The sequence below is a fragment of the Eretmochelys imbricata genome, chromosome 3 (genome assembly GCF_965152235.1).
Source record: "Eretmochelys imbricata isolate rEreImb1 chromosome 3, rEreImb1.hap1, whole genome shotgun sequence".
NCBI classification, from domain to species: Eukaryota; Metazoa; Chordata; order Testudines; family Cheloniidae; genus Eretmochelys; species Eretmochelys imbricata.
Window position 1 is genome coordinate 85,746,006 of NC_135574.1, and position 18,960 is coordinate 85,764,965.

Here is an 18,960-nt window from a genome sequence, read left to right on the forward strand (position 1 = left end):
AGACAGGGGGCGGGAGGGATTCAGGACCACATGGAAACAGGGGGCTGCAGGGACACATAGGGAAGAGGGGCAGATGTGCCTGACTAAATGGGAAAGACTTGGGGTCAGCTAAAATTGTCTTGGGCAGTAGGGGCTATCTCAATGACCATAGCTTTGTCCTTTTTGATCTTGGGTAAAATCCTGGAGATCAGGGGAATTGGTGCAAAGGCATACAAGAATCCTCCAAACCACCGAAGAAGAAAGGAAGCGCGCTCACACTTCCTCTAGAGGAAAAGTCCTTGCACTTAGTGTTGTCCCACATGGCAAAGAAGTCTAATGGTGGGAGTTCCCAACTGGTGAAATATTAGGTCTAGAATGGATTTCTACTTTTGTGGCTGGTTACCACATTCTTACTCAGGAAGTCCACCAGGTTTGTGCTGATCCCTAGTAGATGCAGAGCTATCTGATTCATTCCATGCTGGCACCATTCCCAGAAGCTGATTGCCTTTAAAAAAAAAAAAGGGCGGTGGGGGGAGGGATGATCAAATGATTCTCTGCTTGTTTCTGTAGTGTGTCACCAACATTTTGCCCATCAGAATCTACACGACAGCATTTTGGAGAACAGGTAGGAAAGCCATGCAAGCCAATGGGATGGTTCTCAGCTCCAAGATGTTCATGTAGTTTTAGATCATCCTAAAACCACAAACCTTGCATATGAAAGTGATTCAAGTGAACATCCCATCATGTCCCAGATGTGTCTGTAACTAGCATTACTGCTGAGGAAGGGACCGAGAAGGGTTGTCCTTTTCTTATGTTCATTGGATATAACCATACTCGTGTTCCAACAGGATATGAGGCAGGACCGTGACTTGTTTGCTCACAAGATGTCTTGATAGAGAACAGACTTTCTCAGTCAGCACTGCAGAGGCCATAGGCAAAGTCTGTCAAGCAGCGTCACATACGTACATGTGATCATATTGCCAAGGCCACGGGGCCCCTGACACATACATACAGTTGTCGTCAATCTTGTCCACAAGTTGTATGCTATCAACTGAAGAGACTGGAACTGGTCCTCTGGCAGCAAACCTTTTGCCAGACTAGAGTTGAGCCATGCTCCTATGAATTTTACTGTCTGTGTAGTACAAGACACAACTTCTTGGTTCACCAGGAGTCCCAACTGGGAGAACAGGTAGAAGAAGAAATCCAGAGCTGCTTTCGTCTCATCCTGGAACTGGCCTCTGATCAGCCAGTTGCCTAGGTAAAGCAAATATGGATTCCTTATTTCCTTTGCGCGCTACGGCCAGACATTTAGTAAACACTCTCAGTGCTGTAGGAAGTCTAAAGGGTAGAACACTCTATTGATAATGGCTGGGACGCACTGTGAATCTTCGGTATTTCTTGTGGGCTTGATGTGGTGAAGTGGAAGCACACCTTCTGCAAGTCTAGAACCGTGAGCCAGTCTTGAGCTTGGAGTGATAGGATGATGGAGGCAAGCATTACCATTACCAAGCATTACCTGAACCTGAGACAGTACATATGTGTGTGTTGAATCTTCTCAGGTCTAGAGTAGGATGAAGACCTCTTTTAGTCTTTGGAATAAGGAAACACTGCAGTAGAAGCCTCTTTCCCTATATTCCTGGGGAACTTCCTCTATGGCTCCTAGACAAAGCAATGAAGCCATTTCTGTTTGTAACAGACACTAGTTAGAGGGGTCCCTGAAAAGGGACAGTGAAAAGGGGTCCATATGTGATAGCCACAGATAATGATCTCCAGCACCTATCTGTCTGCTGTTACAGCAGACCACGCCTGGTGGTATGGGGCAAAGCAGCTTCCAAAAGTCATTCTCTGTGGGCTGGTTCCTGTACAGGCTTTGACCGTCCCATCAAATTTTCTGATGGAGCGTCATGGCAAAATGTGGGGCCAAAGGCAAGGAGGGTTGATGCTACTTGTTCTACCCTGGGTATTTCCTGGTCTGATCCTCCATCTGCCTGGGGTAAGATGGGGTATGTGGTCTCTGCTAGTGCAATGATTGAGGGTGGTACACCTTTTGATAGGATGGGGGAGTGCAAATTCCCAGTGAGTGTTAAGGCTAGGAATTTTTCAGTGCATGTAGGATGCTATCAGTAAGTTTGATGAACAGCTCCAAGCCCTCCAAAGTAAAGTCCTTAGTTGTGGCTTGTTAGTTGGGAGGGATACTCGAGGCCTGAAGCCATGCAGGGTCACCACAATGATCATAGACCTGGCCACATTGTCAAAGGCATCCATTACTGCCTGTAGAACTGTCTTGGCCACAAGTTGGCTTTCTTCCATAACACTTTCAGTTCCTCTCTGATTTTGTGAGAGAGCTAAGCCAGGAATGGTCTCATTCTGTCCCATGTTAAAAAATCATATTTGGCCAGCAATGCCTGGGAGTTAGCTACCCTTCACTGGAGCAAGGCCAGCGTGTATGCCTTTCTTCCAAAAAGATCTACGCATTTGGGACCCTTGTCCTTAGGTGTGTTTTTGGTGGGCTTTGACTTCTCTTGGACACTCAAGGGAGCCAAGGTTGGGGTGGGTGGGTAATAGTTCTTGAACTTCCAGCGGGTACCATGTTACAGGGAATTCATGTTTTAGTGGCTGGCATTTGCCACCAGACTTTTGCCAGATCTAGGAGGCCTTCATTTATGAGAAGAGCAATTCCGGCTGGACCAATGGCCAACAAAATATCAAACAGCTTGTGAGATTTCACAGAGGTGAGTGAAGTCTCAGTCTCCACGGTGTCTGTGATATCCACCAGGAGCTCCTGGAAGTCTTTGAAATTGTGCAGTGCTGGTATTGGTGCTAAAGCTATTGCCTTATCTGGGAACAAGGAGTCGTCGTCTTTGGGCAGTGAGAAGAGTCATTCAATTCTGAATTTCCTTCCTCTTTGTATTCTGGTAACTGAGGTTTTGCTAAGCAAAGCCATAGAGAGAGGAGACCTCCTTCTCTTCTGAGATGGTGGGGACTACATCCTAGAGGCCCGGGAAGGTAGGCGCCAATAACTCTAGTGTCACTAGGACATTCTGTATGGTTATGGAGGACTGGTGAATTGTTGGATGGACCAATATTAGAGTCCTGGTGTGCCTATGGTTGAGGTCTGTAGAGATATTCCAGCAAAAAGGTATGTCCTGGGGATGGTGAAGAGGAATCCACCAGAATCATGGGTGGCACCAACTGGTAAAGCTCTATCAGTACCCAGGACTGTGTCAGTGCTGCTGCATATCTCGGTACCTAGCATTGCTCCAGAGCACTCTGAGTCTGTGTTGTTGGGGATGGAGTCAAAATTACCGGGGCTACTTCTAGTACCAGAAGAGCCTGCTGTGCAGCAGTCTGCTCCATTCTTCTAGTCTCTATGTCATACTTGGACATACCAGCTTGTCTCCCAAAGTTTTTCTATATCCCTCTTTATGGGAGGACACAGAGCTCCTCGTTGAGCTCCTGCCCCCATACTAGATCCAACGCTAACTCTCATAGATTGCTCCTGCAGATGGAATTTCAGCCTCATATCCCTCTATTTGCGTGTTCTTAGAAAGCAGAGGCAGACCGAGCACCCGCTGGGATGTGAGACTCTCCCAGGCAGAATATCTTTTGTGCCCATCTTTCAGTGGAATCAGTTCACTGCAGGACAGAAAAGGTTTTCCTGTGGGTTTCGAGTCCACCATATTTTAAGTTTCTGTACTGGGAGAGGGTTTTTGTACTTGGCTTGAAAAGTAAATAAAAGAATGAAAGTCAATCTGAAATATCTCAGAAGATTTTAAGAAGGTTTCTTGAGAAGTTTAGCCTGAACTGAAGTCCAGTGGATCAGACACTAGCTAGGTTCCATTTCACCACAGGTAGTAAGAGGGAACTGAGCGTGGGTTGTGGCTGTCCTATCCTTTATGTCCTTATATGTGAACACAAAGAGGCACAGGATACATGCATGGCCCCAATGGACATCGCTATTCAAAAGCTCTGGTCTCAGGCATATGAGGTGCATCTACTCCTTAGAGCGAGATCCACAATAACACACATTCAGAGAACTAGTGATTGTTCTTTGTTTCAGACAGGCAACCAGTATATACAGTGTTCAAAGATTATCCTTCCTTTAGCTCTGACTCTGCCTGCTTGTCTCTTCCATATTTTGAAACTTAGGCAGTAAATATTTCTCTTAATTGTCCTTCCTACAGCAGGGAAAGCATGCAAGAACATCTGCAGGGCTTAGATTTGAGAAGGTAAAATCACAGAGCTTTCAGCACCTAAAGTTTCTACCATTTGCATTCAGAACCTGATTTGAAGTTATAACAAAAGAGCCGCCAAGCTGCTAAAGAGAGGGATATGGGATCTGTTACTCTCTCCCTGCAGCTTTCTGGCTGTGTTGCAGGATGGACGAGGAGGAAGACGACAGAAGGGTTGTCTTCACTAGGCTACTCTGCTTAGTTTTTAATTTTGGTCCCTCCTCTCCAGTGAATAGCTCCAGTGCTTGTCTTCTGCTGCTAATCATATCTTTTACAAGAAACCACAGATAGGAAAGGATCAGATTAATAAAGTAACTCTTCACTTAACGCCCTCCCGCTTATCGTTGTTTCAGTTACGTCGCTGCTCAGTTAGGGAACATGGTCATTTAAAGTTGTGCAATGCTCCCTTATAATGTTCTTTGGCTGCCTGCTCTATACACTGCATGTAAGATTTTGTGGAAGAGCAGCAACTTTACAAGGGAGCACTGCACAAATTCCTCTTCTCCGCCTCCTCCCCCTCCCTCCCAGCGCTTAGGACTTTCTGGGAGGGAGGGGCAGGAGCAAGGAAGCACTGTGTCTCCACTCGTCCCCCCTCCCTCCCAGAAAGTCCTAAGCCTGCCAAACAGCTGTTTGGCGGTGCTTAGGACTTTTTCGGGGCAGGGAAGGAGCAGGGATGCAGAGTGCTCCAGAGAGAAGGTGGAGTGGGGGTGGGAAGAGGTGGGCCTGGAATGGAGCGGGGACGGAAAGAAGAGGGCCTGGAGCATCCCCCAGCAAAGTCGGCTCCTGTTCTTCTCTGGGTAAGCTGCCACTGCTGCTGTGAAAGTGCTTCCTAGTGTCCTTGCCTGCAGCAGGCTGTGCCTGTATGGGTAAGCCAGGGGCACTTCCCAACCACAGTACAGTACTGTACAGTATATAATGCCTTTTGTCTGGCCCCAAAAAATTTCCTTGGAACCTAACCCCCCGCATTTACAGTAAAGCTTATGGGAAAATTGGATTCGTTTAACATACTTTCACTTAAAGTTGCATTTTTCAGGAACATAACGACAGCGTTAAGTGAGGAGTTACTGTAGTTTCACTGCTGCTCAAGTTTCTCATAGCAACCGTGAAAGCCAATAATACAGTGATCAGATTTTGTTCTGCTGCAGCCTATGTAAGCTCTGAGCTGTAACACAGGCACTGTCTGCAGTCTTCAGAAGGAACGATTGCAATGGTTCATGCTGGGAAGGTTATCTTGATAAGTATAATTGCTATGAACTTGGGATTGCCAAAAGTGCACTCTACTGGCTGGCCAGGCCAGGCCAGGCCAGGCCAGTGTTGAACACCCTTTTTTCTAGATGAAAACAGATTTTGCAGAAATTGCGTATGTTCATCCAGAAAAGCTTCTTGTTCATCATGGATGAGTAAATTTTTCAATCCCTGGTTATGAGAGTCAAGTAAATAGTGAATAAGAGAATCCTTAAATGTTAACATCTGGTAATAATATTCCTAACAATTCTTGGAACAGCAAAAACACACACTAAATAAGAAGTAAGCAAACAGTGTTGTCCTGGGCCATACGTGCATGTCCCAGGGCCCTGTTTCAAGGCTTGGACCATTTACAGTGTCTAGCGACCAAGCATCTCATGATAATAGAGTGATATTTCCTATAAGAGGGAGCCTGTGCAGTCTGAGGGGGAGAAACCTGCAGGATTGCCCCTGCAAGAGACCCATTGTCAGAGGGGTCGGGGGAAGGGGCTCTCCAGACCAACCGGGCTGTAGCAACCTGACATAAAGGACAAAAACACACCAGAGTTCTGCATGGATACAAAACTTGTATCTGCATCTGATCTGCAATCCGCAAACATGGTCCGCAGACATCCACAGATGTGCAGGGCTCTAGATATAAAATTTGGATCCATATCCATCCATGATCCACAAACATGGTCAGTGGATATAAAGCAGATATCCGCACATTTGCAGGGCTTGACAAAAAATCAGGAGACCTAAGAGGAAGAGGTTTTCTTTAGGGAACACCAAGTAGCAGAACCTAGGTTTTGGTAAGGAACTACTGAAATCAGCTCATGGTTGAAGGAACTGTAGAGTTTGGAAAATACTGGCTTTTATTTACAGTAGAACCTCAGAGTTACAAACATCAGAGTTACGAACTGACAGGTCAACCACAGACCTCATTTAGAACCGGAAGTACGCAAATAGGCAGCAGCAGAGACCAAAAAAAAAAAAAAAAAAAGCAAATACGGTACAATACTGTGTTAAAATAAACTACTAAATAATAAAGGGAAAGTTTTAAAAATTTTTGACAAATTGTTTTTGTGCTTGTTTCACTTAAATTAAGATGGTTAAAGGCAGCAAATACAGTACAGTACTGTGTTAAACATAGTACTAAAAAATAAATGAAAAACAGCTGTATTAAGTCAATGTTCAGTTGTAAACTTTTGAAAGAACCATAACGTTTTGTTCAGTTATGAACATTTTACAGTTACAAATAACTTCCATTCCTCAGGTGTGTGTAACTAAGAGGTTCTACTGTACGTTGACATTAAACTGTTATTTTACTACAGTTACGTTATTTTAATAAACCAGACCCCAAGAAGGGGTGGTGTTAGATGTATATAAGCATGTGTAGTTACTGGTGAGTTCAAGGACAAACTGAGGCAGTTGTCCTCCCAGTGCCAAACCAGGTATGCTGACCTTTCTACATAAACAAAACTAACAATAACATAATGTAAGTCATACTTACATTCCAGATACTAATGATACTTTGAACACATGTTGAACAGTAGAAGATGGATTGCCTAAAGCCACATTGAGTGCTCGGTCAATGCTGAACGCCACCTGACGAAGATAGTGTTCTGACTGCTTTCCATAACCATCATATGGCACATAGAGATAAGGAAAGATACCATGTAAATGGAGACAAGTCTTCTGACCTAGAAAGAAAAAGAAAGTCAAGCTGAGCAGCTTTTTCATGTAATAACAGATGTAAAAATATTCTGTACAGTCATCCAACTAACATGAATATAAAATCCACATATTTGGGTTACCAGGTGTCCCAAGTGGAACCAAAGCTATCTGCCTGCCTAATAATCAATAAACAGGATACCTTCTGCTTAAAAAAATAAACTTACCAACTGTAAATAAAGGGGCTTTTTGAAAAATATTTAACTATCAATTGAACATTCTTCTCTACAGTATTGTGCAGCAACGTAAGATTTCTCAAACAAAGAAGAGAGGCACAAAAAGGCCCAGGGCAAATAAGATAATATTCCCTCTTGAGGGATTATTTTCCAGGAAAGACTCAGGAAAGCTAAAAATAAATTCTCATATTGATGGTCTCTAAACTTGGTATTTAATTTTTTCCAAAACTGCTAGAAAATGTTCTATTGCACTTGATGCAAAGAAAAAAGACAGCAATACAACCATAAGATGATAAATATCCTATATACATTTCACAATATTAACCAATTAACAAAAGAAGATCAATCATGGTACTGCCAGTAACATGAGGAATGTATTTTCACAGAGATATTTTCACACATATCAAAAATCTATTGAAAACTCTATTTAAATACTCCAGATTTGTGTTCCAAAAATATAAGAATTTTCATTAAGATCAGCATAATTAATAAATTCATATAACTGATCACTACAGTTGCTTTTGAAAGCTTTGAAAACAAAAACACTGAGCCTTGTTGAAATCTGTAAAAATCCATCTTTTCCTCAAATAATTCAAAGATCTGCATGATAAAACATTCCCATTTGAGAACCTATAAATCAGCATCAGATTATAAAGTTTTGAAACTTATTCTACAGATTTGAGATCTGAAAAAATTAAATCCTGTGTCTCATACCTAACTTTTTTCTTTAATGTATTTTAAGATCTCCATCAATTATTTTTAATATTGTAATTAAAAAACAAGATTCTAGAAGCCTGTGTATTTGCCCACTCCTTTGTTGTAAAACAGAACAATCAATAGATAAACTAAAAGCCCTCTATATTTTCAATACAGACTAACTTTTCAACCCAATATTAGCCCTGGCGTGGTAGCAACAGAATCATATCCCTGTTCTCCTTCTAAATCTCACACACAGAGGTAGGAGGCCTTGGATTTATTCTTCAGAGTCTTCGACCTGTGACGTAACAGTATTATCATGAATTAAAGTGCTAGACATAAAACTATTCACTTCAGTTTAATTTGATTCTGATCTTTAATTAATTGACCCTTTTCAATTTGTTCCATAGATGTCTCTAATTTTGGAATTCTTGATCAAATAAATTAAAAAAATAAAAATCGGATGCTAAACGCATGTAAAACAGTCAGTGTAATGACATCTCCAGGACATGCTGAGGAATCAGAGCTCAAAACAGAGAAGAAGCCAGATCTATGTTAGGGGAAATCATCATTACTGTGAGGCATCTCCATCATTTCTGCTAATAGTAGGCTGGATATACTCATACAACTATTGCGGTTGCTTTGACTTCTCAGGTGACCTACATTTTCTTGATCTCATGTATTAAATAGCCTATAAATCAGCCGTTCTCAAGCGGGGATCTGCAAGCCCCCGGCGCCCACCACCACCACCTGGGCTGAAGCCAGGAAGTGCCGGGCTGAAGTCCTAATCCCTGGCATGACGCTCCCCCTGCATCTACTGTGGGACTGAAGCCAGGAGCCTCAAGCCCTGGTGCTCCCTGTGGGGCAGAAGCCCTGAGCCCATGGGCAGAGTTGGGAACATGGAGGGCATTGCCCCTGCCCCCAAACTGCAGCACAAGAAAATGGCAGTCCGGGGGGCAGCTCCACACCTCCCCCCATCTCCTCTCCCTGCCCCCTGCCCAGGTCGGAGGCGGGAAGCTGCAGCAGTGCGGGACAGCTGCTGTTCTGGCTGGTGCCATGGAGCAGGCAGCGGCAGTGTTCCCTCTTCTCCTGCTGGTGCTCCAGGTTGAAGCTGCTCCTCTGATCCCAACCCCCTTTGCTCCCACAGAGGCAGCCAGTAAGAGCCCCCTGGGTGGGGAGACCAGGATCCGTGGCTGGCAGACCCCTCCTGGGAAAAGGGACCACAGGAGAGTCATAACAGCACACAGCCCCTAATACCTCTCTCTCTGCACCCTGAGCTACCCCCTGCCTACACACAGCCCCAGCTACCCTCCTCCCTGCACCCTGAGCTACACCCTGTCTGCACACAGCCCCTAGCCATCCCCTCTCCGCACCCTTAGCTACCCTCCTGCCCGCATACAGCCCCTAGCTAGCCTCCTCTCTGCACCCTGACCTGTTTTCAAACTTTTAGAGCTAAGCCCCCCACCTTTGAGTTATAATTTTTGGTTGCATGCCCCCGCCCGCCAACCCAGACAGGCTGGGTGGCCTGCTGAGGTGAATCACGGGGTGGAGGTGGCGCTCCCTCCCTGGACCCTACCATGCAGAGATGGCTCGAGCCCCACTGGCCCCTGCCCCCCCCAACTAGAAATGAAACTACGCCTATGCCCAAGGCCCCTTCCCCAGGGTTCCCCCCACCCACCCACGGGCCCTGGAGTTTTTATAGCATGTCGAGGTGGGCCTCACAGAGAAAAAGACTGAGAACCCCTGCTATAAATGGCTCTACTTTTGCTAACAGGCTGCTATGTTCTATTCCAAAAGAAATTATAGTAACTCCTCACTTAATGTTGTAGTTATGTTCCTGAAAAATACCACTTTAAGTGAAAGTATGTTAAACGAATCCAATTTTCCCATAATCTTTACTGTAAATGCGGGGAGTTAGGTTCCAAGGAAATTTTTGGGGGGCAGACAAAAGGCATTATATACTGTACAGTACAGTACTGTACTGTATTGTGGTTGGGAAGTGCCCCTGGCTTACCCCTTTGTGGCACAGCCTGCTGCAGGCAAGGACACTAGGAAGCACCTTTGCAGCAGCAGTGGCAGCTTACCCAGAGAAAAACAGGAGTCGACTTTGCTGGGGGATGCTCCAGGCCCGCCTCTTCCCATCCCCACTCCACTCCAGGCCCACCTCTTTCCACCCCCGCTCCTCTCCGGAACACGCTGCATCCCCACCCCGAAAAAGTCCTAAGCACCGCCAGTTGTTTGGCAGGCTTAGGACTTTCTGGGAGGGAGGAGGGACAAGTGGAGACGCAGTGCTTCCTCACTCCTGCCCTCCCTCCCAGAAAGTCCTAAGCGCCACCAAGCAACCGTTTGGCGGTGGGGGAAGCGCTGGGAGGGAGGAGGAGGTGAAGAAGAGGAACTTATGCAATGCTCCCTTGTAAAGTTGCTGCTCTTCCACAAAATCTTACCTGCAGTGTACAGAGCAGGCAGCCAAACGATGTTATAAGGAAGCACTGCACAACTTTAAACGAGCATGTTCCCTAATTGAGCAGCGATGTAACTTTGAAACAACATTAAGCGGGAGGATGTTAAGTGAGGAGTTACCGTAGCTATAACAACTCAGAAAGAGATATTACCTAACACTGCCTTTCTTATGTATGTTGTGTCAGGGAAGATCAAGTGTGCAATTCCCATATCTTAGGAAATGAAAGAAAGTTTGAGAAGAGAGAGACTATCATATAGGGACATGGCAACAGTGATTTGCATCCTCCATTATGCAATGTTCCATCTTGAACTAACAGTCTCCCATAGTTCCACAGGACTACAACTTGCAATTACAACTAGCGCACCTTTATTTTTAATATACAACTTGCTCATATTTATTTCTAACTGAATAGAAGGAATTACTGTTTTTATTCAGTAAATGGCAAATCTTTCTAATTTGCTTCATTCCCTCCCCAAATAAGTCGTGTGTTGTAACTGCTGCCTGCTAACATCACTAGTTTGGCGACTGCAAGTGGAAAATGTTTCAAGAATTCAGACAGTTAACTAATCGCTTTCAATAAGCCACAACCACTTCATTGTTAGTCCATGCAGTTACATTATTTTGATGTTTCATTTAAACTACAATAGAGTATGACCTACGTGAAATATAAGGTAGTACTGGAGGTAAGGTTTGCCCAATTTACCTGATACATAACTAACTACTTTACCACTTAATGTAAGTGGGAGTGGTGCTGGTGGTGGGGGAGAGAGACAGTTAAGAAAGGAAGCGATCCAAGTTAAACAATGACAAGGAGAAATATTTACTTGTTCTGACAACAGATCTCTACTTCTCCACAGCAGAATACTATAACATGAGCATAGAAGATCTCTGCCAGTGTACCTTTACGTTGTTTTGGAGGTATCACTACTGTGGTAAGAAGTAAATTCAGTCCCTGTGCCCATTCATAGATGTTTACCTACCTATTGAGATTGCTAATAAAGATTTAAATTAAGTTTAGTTGTGATGTCAGCTTTGAAGTGTACATTCATTAGGAAATGGATGTATACCAATTATTTGTTTAACAATCTTCTCAGCAGCCATCAGGTAACAACTTTGGAAACTACTGAACTGCGCTGGATTTGAATCTATGACCTTCAGGTGAAAAACTATCTTCTTAATGATTTTTTTAAAATTTACATTAATATGATTAGCTCCACAGTTCAATAATTGTTTTTATGCTGTCAACACATTTATTAAATCAAAGCAAATGCAATACAGAACAGATTAAGTTACATAATGAAGAACATCAGCTATATACATACATGTTCAAGGACTACATTCTGTTGTTACATTCTGTTGTAACCCTGAGGATCTCCTTTGTAGCAACAGAGCAAAATTGTAACTCTGAGCAGAATTTTGCACACTACGTATATATGCAGTCCCTAGATACCACTGTGATTTGTATGCAAAGTACTCAGATGTAAGATGTTCTACCATAGGACTACAGCAAGATAATACTCAAAAGCAGTAAGTAAAACCAACATATATTTTATCAGTTTTACAATGAAGGGTCTCAATCCCTGGCTCTGGTCAAGATGTGCTCACAGTACATGAAGTGGTGGGGGCAATGCCATTGATCTTTAGGAATGCCAGGAGACAGTTTGGCCCTCAGCTTAATTATTATTTGTATCATTGTAATACCTAGGAGCCCTAAATCATGGACCTGGACTCCATTGTGCTATATGCTCCCTGTCCCAAACAGCTTACAACTTAAACTCATTGCTCCAGCTTTTCCACAGGTCAGCAAATGAGAACCCAGAGCACTTGTTCCATCAACTGGGAAATGCTTCCTGAAGACATATCATTGATATACCCTGTACATGGGATTTTTCCCATGCTGGGATACTTTATTGACTTTATAGATTGATGCAGAGATTTTGTTTAATATTTTCATCTATATTTAATTCTGCCCATCCTGGAAAACTGAACATTTTAAAACAAGAGGATGTGTGTAACTTCTGCTTTATATATAATGTGCTTATTATTAGTAGTACCACCACAGCAGTGGAAATAGAAAGTAAGGAATCTTTTAAGTGGAAAAACTCACTGCTCTCCATTTTGGGGTAGAGGTAATTATTAACAGGATGTACACAACTGGGGATGCTGCTCATCTATGTGGTTGTAGCTGACCAAGGTTTCAGAAAGTGGTAAAATACATGAGATTCTTTTCACTTGATAGGACAGATCTGCTAACGCTTTCTGGCAATATTATTGAACATTTTTGAATGCATAGAAGTTATATATTTTCTGAATGAAGAAAATGTAGTTTTGATGTAATATACCTATGACTTCTGAAAAGCATTTGACTTGATAATGCACATTTTGATTAAAAACAATACAAAATTGACATGGCACAGACAAAATGGATTAAAAACTGGCTAACTGACATGTCTCAAAACGTAACTATTAACGGGGAATCATCACTGAGTGAGTGTGGTTCTGATGGGGTCCTGCAAGGATTGGCTCTTGGCCCTACACTGTTCGAAATTATCTGTGTCCTGGAAGAAAACAAACACATCTAGGAGATAACAAAGGTATAACAAGAACCAATGGCTGGAAGTTGAAGATATTCTATTTAGACTAGAAATATGGCATAAATTTTAAAACAGTGAAGGTAATTAACCATTGGAAAACGGTTACCTACTTTTCATAACTATGTTCTTTGAGATGTGTTGCTCATGTCCATTCCAAGTAGGCGTGTGCGCACAACATGCATAGTCGCCAGAAGGTTTTTCTCCATTGGGTCGGCTCTGGAGCTCCCTGGAATCACGCCTTCATGGCAGTGTATATAGGTCCCTGCTGACCCGCCGCCGCTTCAGTTCCTTCTTGCCGGATACTCCAACAGAGGGAAGGCAGGTGGCTCTTGGAATGTACATGAGCAACACATCTCGAAGAACCACCATTATGAAAGGTAGGTAATGTTTTTTTCTTCTTTGAGTGATTGCTCATGGGAGTCACTTACTTGGAATCGACAAGTAGTCCCTAGGAGGAAGGGTCAGAGTTCACCGAGTCGCAGACTGTAGCACCGCTCTGCCAAATGCAGCATCGTCTCTAGCCTGCTGTATGATGACATAGTGCAACATAAAGGTGTGAACAGATGACCACGTCACCACCCTGCAGATATCTTGAATAGGAACCTGGGCCAGGAACGCTGCAGACGAAACTTGCGCTTTATGGAGTGCACCATTAATGCTGGGGCCAGTATCTTTGCTAGATCGTAGCACTCCCTGAAATAGGCTGTTATCTATTAGAGATCCTTTGGGACGACAACGGGAGCCCCTTCATCCACTCAGACATTGCAATAAAGAGCTGTGTCAATTTTGGAGATGGCTTTGTCCGCTCAATGTAAAAAGCTAACACTCATCTGATATCCAGGGAATGGAGAATCAATTCCCAGTTATTAGCACGTGGCTTAGGGAAAAACACTGGAAGAAAAATGTCCTGATTCATGTGAAATTGCGAGACTACCTTTGGGAGGAATGCTGGGTGCGTCCACAACAGCACCTTGTCTTTATAGAACACAATGTAAGGTGGCTTGGATGTCAGGGCCTTGAGCTCAGAAACCCTCCTGGCTGACGTTATAGCCACTAGGAATGCCACCTTCCAACAAAGGGGGTTCCAAAGGAGAGAGCATGTTGCTAGAGGCTCAAATGGAGGGCCCATCAGCCTCGAGAGCAGCAGGTTGAGATCCCATGGGGGAATCAGCTGCTTTACTTGTGGGTACAGTCTATTTAGCCCTTTGAGGAAGCTGCCAGCCTCAACCCTCAGGGGTTAGCGAATACTGACCGTCCAGCTGAGCCGGGATGGAAAGCCGAAAGAGCAGCCAGGTGCACCTTTATCAACGATATCGCTAGACCCTGCTGTTTTAGGTGAAGTAAACAGTCTAGAATGAAGGGAATTTATGACTGCAACAGAGGAGTGCCCTTCTGCAGAGACCAAATCAAAAACTTCTTCCTCTTCCAAGGAAGGAGAAAGGTGTCTGCAAGCAAGCCCGGACTGTGATTCAGGAAGGAGAAGAATTGCTGACACTCCCTGTTGCTCCATGTTGCAAACAGATCTATTTGGGAAAATCCCAACCTTTGGAAAATGTTGATCGTGACATCCGGGCAGAGAAACCACTCGTGGCCATGAAAGGACCTGCTAAGGTTACTGGCCAGTTCATTCTGTGAGCCTGGAAGGTATGATGCCCCCAAATGTATTGAGTGGGCGATGCAGAAGTCCCACAGCTTGAGGGCTTCCTAACACAGGGAAGAGGAGTGAGCACCACACTGTCTGTTTATATAGAACATCGGTGTGGTATTTTCTGTCAATACCGATACACATCTGCCCTGTAGATGGGTTTGGAACGTCTGGCAAGCGAGGCACACCGCACGCAGCTTCCTAATGTTGATGTGCAGTGAAAGTTCTGCCTGGGACCAAAGACCTTGAGTCCTGAGTATTCCTAGGTGCACTCCCCCATCCCATCACCGACACATCTGTGATTAGGGACAGCGATGGCTGAGCTCTGGAAAAGGGTACTTCCGCACACACTGCTTGCGGGTTGAGCCACCACTGGAGGGACTCAAGGATGTGAGGAGTGAGTGTGACCAGTCTGTCTAGGTGGTCTTGGTTTGGCCTGTATACACAGGCTAGCCAAACCTAAAGGGGACAGAACCGCAGCCTAGCATGGTGTACCACATACATGCAAGCAGCCACATGCATGAGTAGTCTCAGGCAATTCCATGCCGTAGCAGTGGGGAATCTTCTCATATCCTCTATGATGGTGCTCATGGCAAGGAAGCAAGATTCCGGGACGAATGCACTGGCCTGACTGGAGTCCAGGAGGGCTCTGATAAACTCTATCCTTTGCGTGGTGGTTATGGTTGACTTTGCCATGCTCAGAATGAGGCCAAGCCTGTGGACCATCATCTGCTTCAGGCTCACAATTGGGTCCTCCAATTGGCCCAAGAGCGGCCCTTGATTAGCCAGTCATCTAGGAACAGAAATACTTGCACTTGCTGCTTCCATAGGAAGTCTGCCATGACTGCCATCCACTTGGTGAACACCTGAGGGGCCGCTGAGAGGCTGAAGGGAAGGACCGTGAACTGATAGTGGGTGTTGCTGACCACGAATCAGAGAAACCATCTGTGGAACGGGATTATGGACACGTGAAAGTATGCGTGCTTCAAGTCAAAGGCAGCGTACCACTCCCCCAGATCCAGGGAGAGAATGATGGAAGCTAGGGAGACCATGGAGAACTTTAGCTTCTTCACCAATCTGTTTAGGTTTTGTAGGTCTAAAATAGGTCTGGGCCCACCCTTGGCCTTGATGATTAGGCAATAACGGGAGTAGAACCCCCTGCCCCTGAACTAGAAGTTGCTCCTGAGAGGGATGGAGAGGATGGGTGGGAAGGCAGGAGGAAACAGAATTGGAGAGAATATCCCAATTGGAAATGGGATGACACTAAACTGGGAGGAGTGGTAGATACGCTGGAGGGTAGGGATAGGATACAGAGGAACCTAGACAAATTAGAGGACTGGGCCAAAAGAAATCTGATGAGGTTCAACAAGGACAAGTGCACAGTCCTGCACTTAGGACGGAAGAATCCCATGCACTGCTACAGACTAGGGATCGAGTGGCTAGCCAGCAGTTCTGCAGAAAAGGACATAGGGGCTACAGTGGAAGAGAAGCTGGATATGAATCAACAGTGTGCTCTTGTTTCCAAGAAAGCTAACGACATTTTGGGCTGTATAAGTAGGGGCACTGCCAGCAGATCGAGAGACATGGTCATTTCCCTCTATTCGGCATTGGTAAGGCCTGATCTGGAGTACGGTGTCCAGTTTTGGGCCCCACGCTTACAAGAAGGATGTGGAAAAATTGGAAAGTGTCCAGCAGAGGGCAACAAAAATGATTATGGGACAAGAACACATGATTTATGAGGAGAGGCTGAGTGAACTGGGATTGTTTAGTCTGCAGAAGAGAAGAATGAGGGGGGATTTGATAGCTGCTTTCAACTACCTGAAAGGGGGTTCCAAAGAGGATGGATCTAGACTGTTCTCAGTGGGAGCAGCTGACAGAACTAGGAGTAATGGTCTCAAGTTGCAGTGCGGGAGGTTTAGGTTGGATATTAGGAAAAACTTTTTCACTAGGAGGGTGGTGAAGCACTGGAATGTGTTAGCTAGGGAGGTGGTAGAATCACCTTCCTTTGAGGTTTTTAAGGTCAGGCTTGACAAAGCCCTAGCTGGGATGATCTAGTTGGGGATTGGTCCTGCTTTGAGCATGGGGTTGGACTAGATGACCTCCTGAGGTCCCTTCCAACCCTAATATTCTATCATTCTATGTAAAGCCTCCGCTCAATCCAGCAGAATGCGATTGTAAGATTTGTAACTTTTCAGTCATTTCTGGTATGATCATTAAGTTCTGTAACCTTTTGCCAACTTTGTAACTTTACTTATTGTTAGCATAGCCTTTTAAGCTTTGTAACTCTTGCAAGCTTTGTAACCTTTTCAGTTACCACTTTTATAAACCTCAAAGCTTTGCAATTCCCCCGTCAAGCAATCAGAGAGAGTGTAAACAAGGGAGTGTATGTGGGACTGGGCGGAGAGGAACTGCAAGGAGAATAGATCACGGAGCCAGGAGTGTCTGATGTAATCTGCCCTGAGAAGGCAATCATGGGGTGCTGTAAAGAAAAGAAGAACCTGGTATGCATGAAAAGAACGAGGCCTGGGAATGCTTCTCGGTGACGGACACAGAAAAGAAACTCAGTGTACGTGACAGGAGCCGCCCTGTTCCAGCACTAGGAAGAAGGCATACACACAAGCCCCCGGCTTCTTGACCTGCTCACTGGCCCGGCTCCGTGACTGCAGGCAGACACACCAGGTCTACTACGCTTTGGCTTCTCGGCTTCCTATGCTGTCTCCAGTAACTCTTCGCCTGTGTGAGTGCACGAGGGTATGAATGCGATGAATGTGTGTGTGCATGAATAAGCCTCATCCCTTTTCTGTTTGATCCAACAGCAGCATTTAATAAAAACAATATAAGTGTAACCCTGGGTTGGTTTCTAGGGAAACTGAGGCAACACTACCATGCTCAAGACGCATCGATCTGAGGTTATTTGAATCCAGGTTCAGCAGAAATGGGATAGACGATTCACAAACGGAGGGAAAGGATCTGGGATTTGAACTGGTGTGTCGCCCCCAGGCACACCTTCAAAAGTTTGGCTTAGAGGCTCAGGGCTGCTTTGCTGCACCCTGGTCCTGACCAGAGGAGGTCTGAGAGGGCCTCCTCCTTACTCCTGCCCTGCTTCCTGTTATAGTCCTGCCTCGAAGGAGCTGAGTAGAAGCAAAAGAAGGTTTGCGGTTTGAATGGCTTTCTCTAGGGGAGTGGAGTATGCAGCCATATGGACTTAAGGGGTTTCCCCCGAGTCCTTCAAGGCTATGGAGCCTACTGTCTGTTTGCTCTGAAAAGAGTCCTGAACAGTCAAAAGGCAAGTCCTGCATGGTGTTTTGGACTTCATGTGGGAGTACCAAGACTTGAAGCCATGAGCTGCATCTCATGGCTATTGTGGTTGTCATAGTCTGAGTAGCTGAGTCCGCAGAGTCCAGGGATGCTTGTAAGGAGGCCCTTGACACTACCTTGCCCTCCTCCAGGACAGCCACAAATTCAGAGTGGGAGTCTGCCAGTAGCAGTTCCTGGAACTTGGACAATGTGTTCCAGGAACTGTAGCAATAGTGGCTCAGCACCTCCCGCTGGTTGGCTATGCAAAGCTGGAGCCCCCCGGTAGAATACACCTTTCTACCAAAGAGATCCAGCTTCTTCACCTCTTTAGACTTAGGAGTCAGCCTCTTCTGTCCCTGTCTCTCTCTCTAGTTGGCCGCCTCGGCTGTCCCTGTCTCTGTTCCTGGTTGGCTGAGTACCCAGTTGAGGATGGGTAAACAGGTTCACATACTCATTGGATGGCACAAAATATTTCCACTCTTCCCCTTTCGCATGCGGGGAGGGAGGGAAGAGAGGTGAGTGTTTGCCATAGCACCTTAGTGGTGTTCTGGATAGCTTTAATGAGGGGCAAAGGGCCTTCAGGGACCAGAGCATCCACCATAGGGTCCGTCTCCTCTGAGACCTCCTCCATCTTCATGTTGGGGTTTTGAGCCACCCTTCTGAGCAGCTCCTGGTGTGCCCTGGTGTCCATGGCAGGCAGTGTGGCGGAAGTGCCCGCCACCGCTTCAAGCGGGGATGATGAGAACGATGCCCGCAAGGGCAACAGGTCTTTCTGCCCTGCTGTTTTGCAGGGATCCCCCTGTGTCAAAGACACCTGGTGCGGTGCCAGGGGTGGTGCTGGTTCCCAGGCCAGTGCCCACCTCAGTACAAGTCCTGGTGCCGGGACCCGCATCAGTCTTGGTGCCAACCCACATGCCAATCT

General features: G+C 45.4%; 1 protein-coding gene across 1 annotated transcript in view; it reads right to left on the reverse strand.

Annotated features, from left to right (window-relative positions):
* Nucleotides 1-18,960, reverse strand: part of REV3L (REV3 like, DNA directed polymerase zeta catalytic subunit) — a 258,653-nt gene that overhangs the window by 146,136 nt on the left and 93,557 nt on the right. Inside the window, exon 2 of the mRNA XM_077812949.1 lies at nucleotides 6,949-7,138. Coding sequence (XP_077669075.1) covers nucleotides 6,949-7,138 — 190 coding nt within the window. The remainder of the gene's footprint in view (nucleotides 1-6,948; nucleotides 7,139-18,960) is intronic.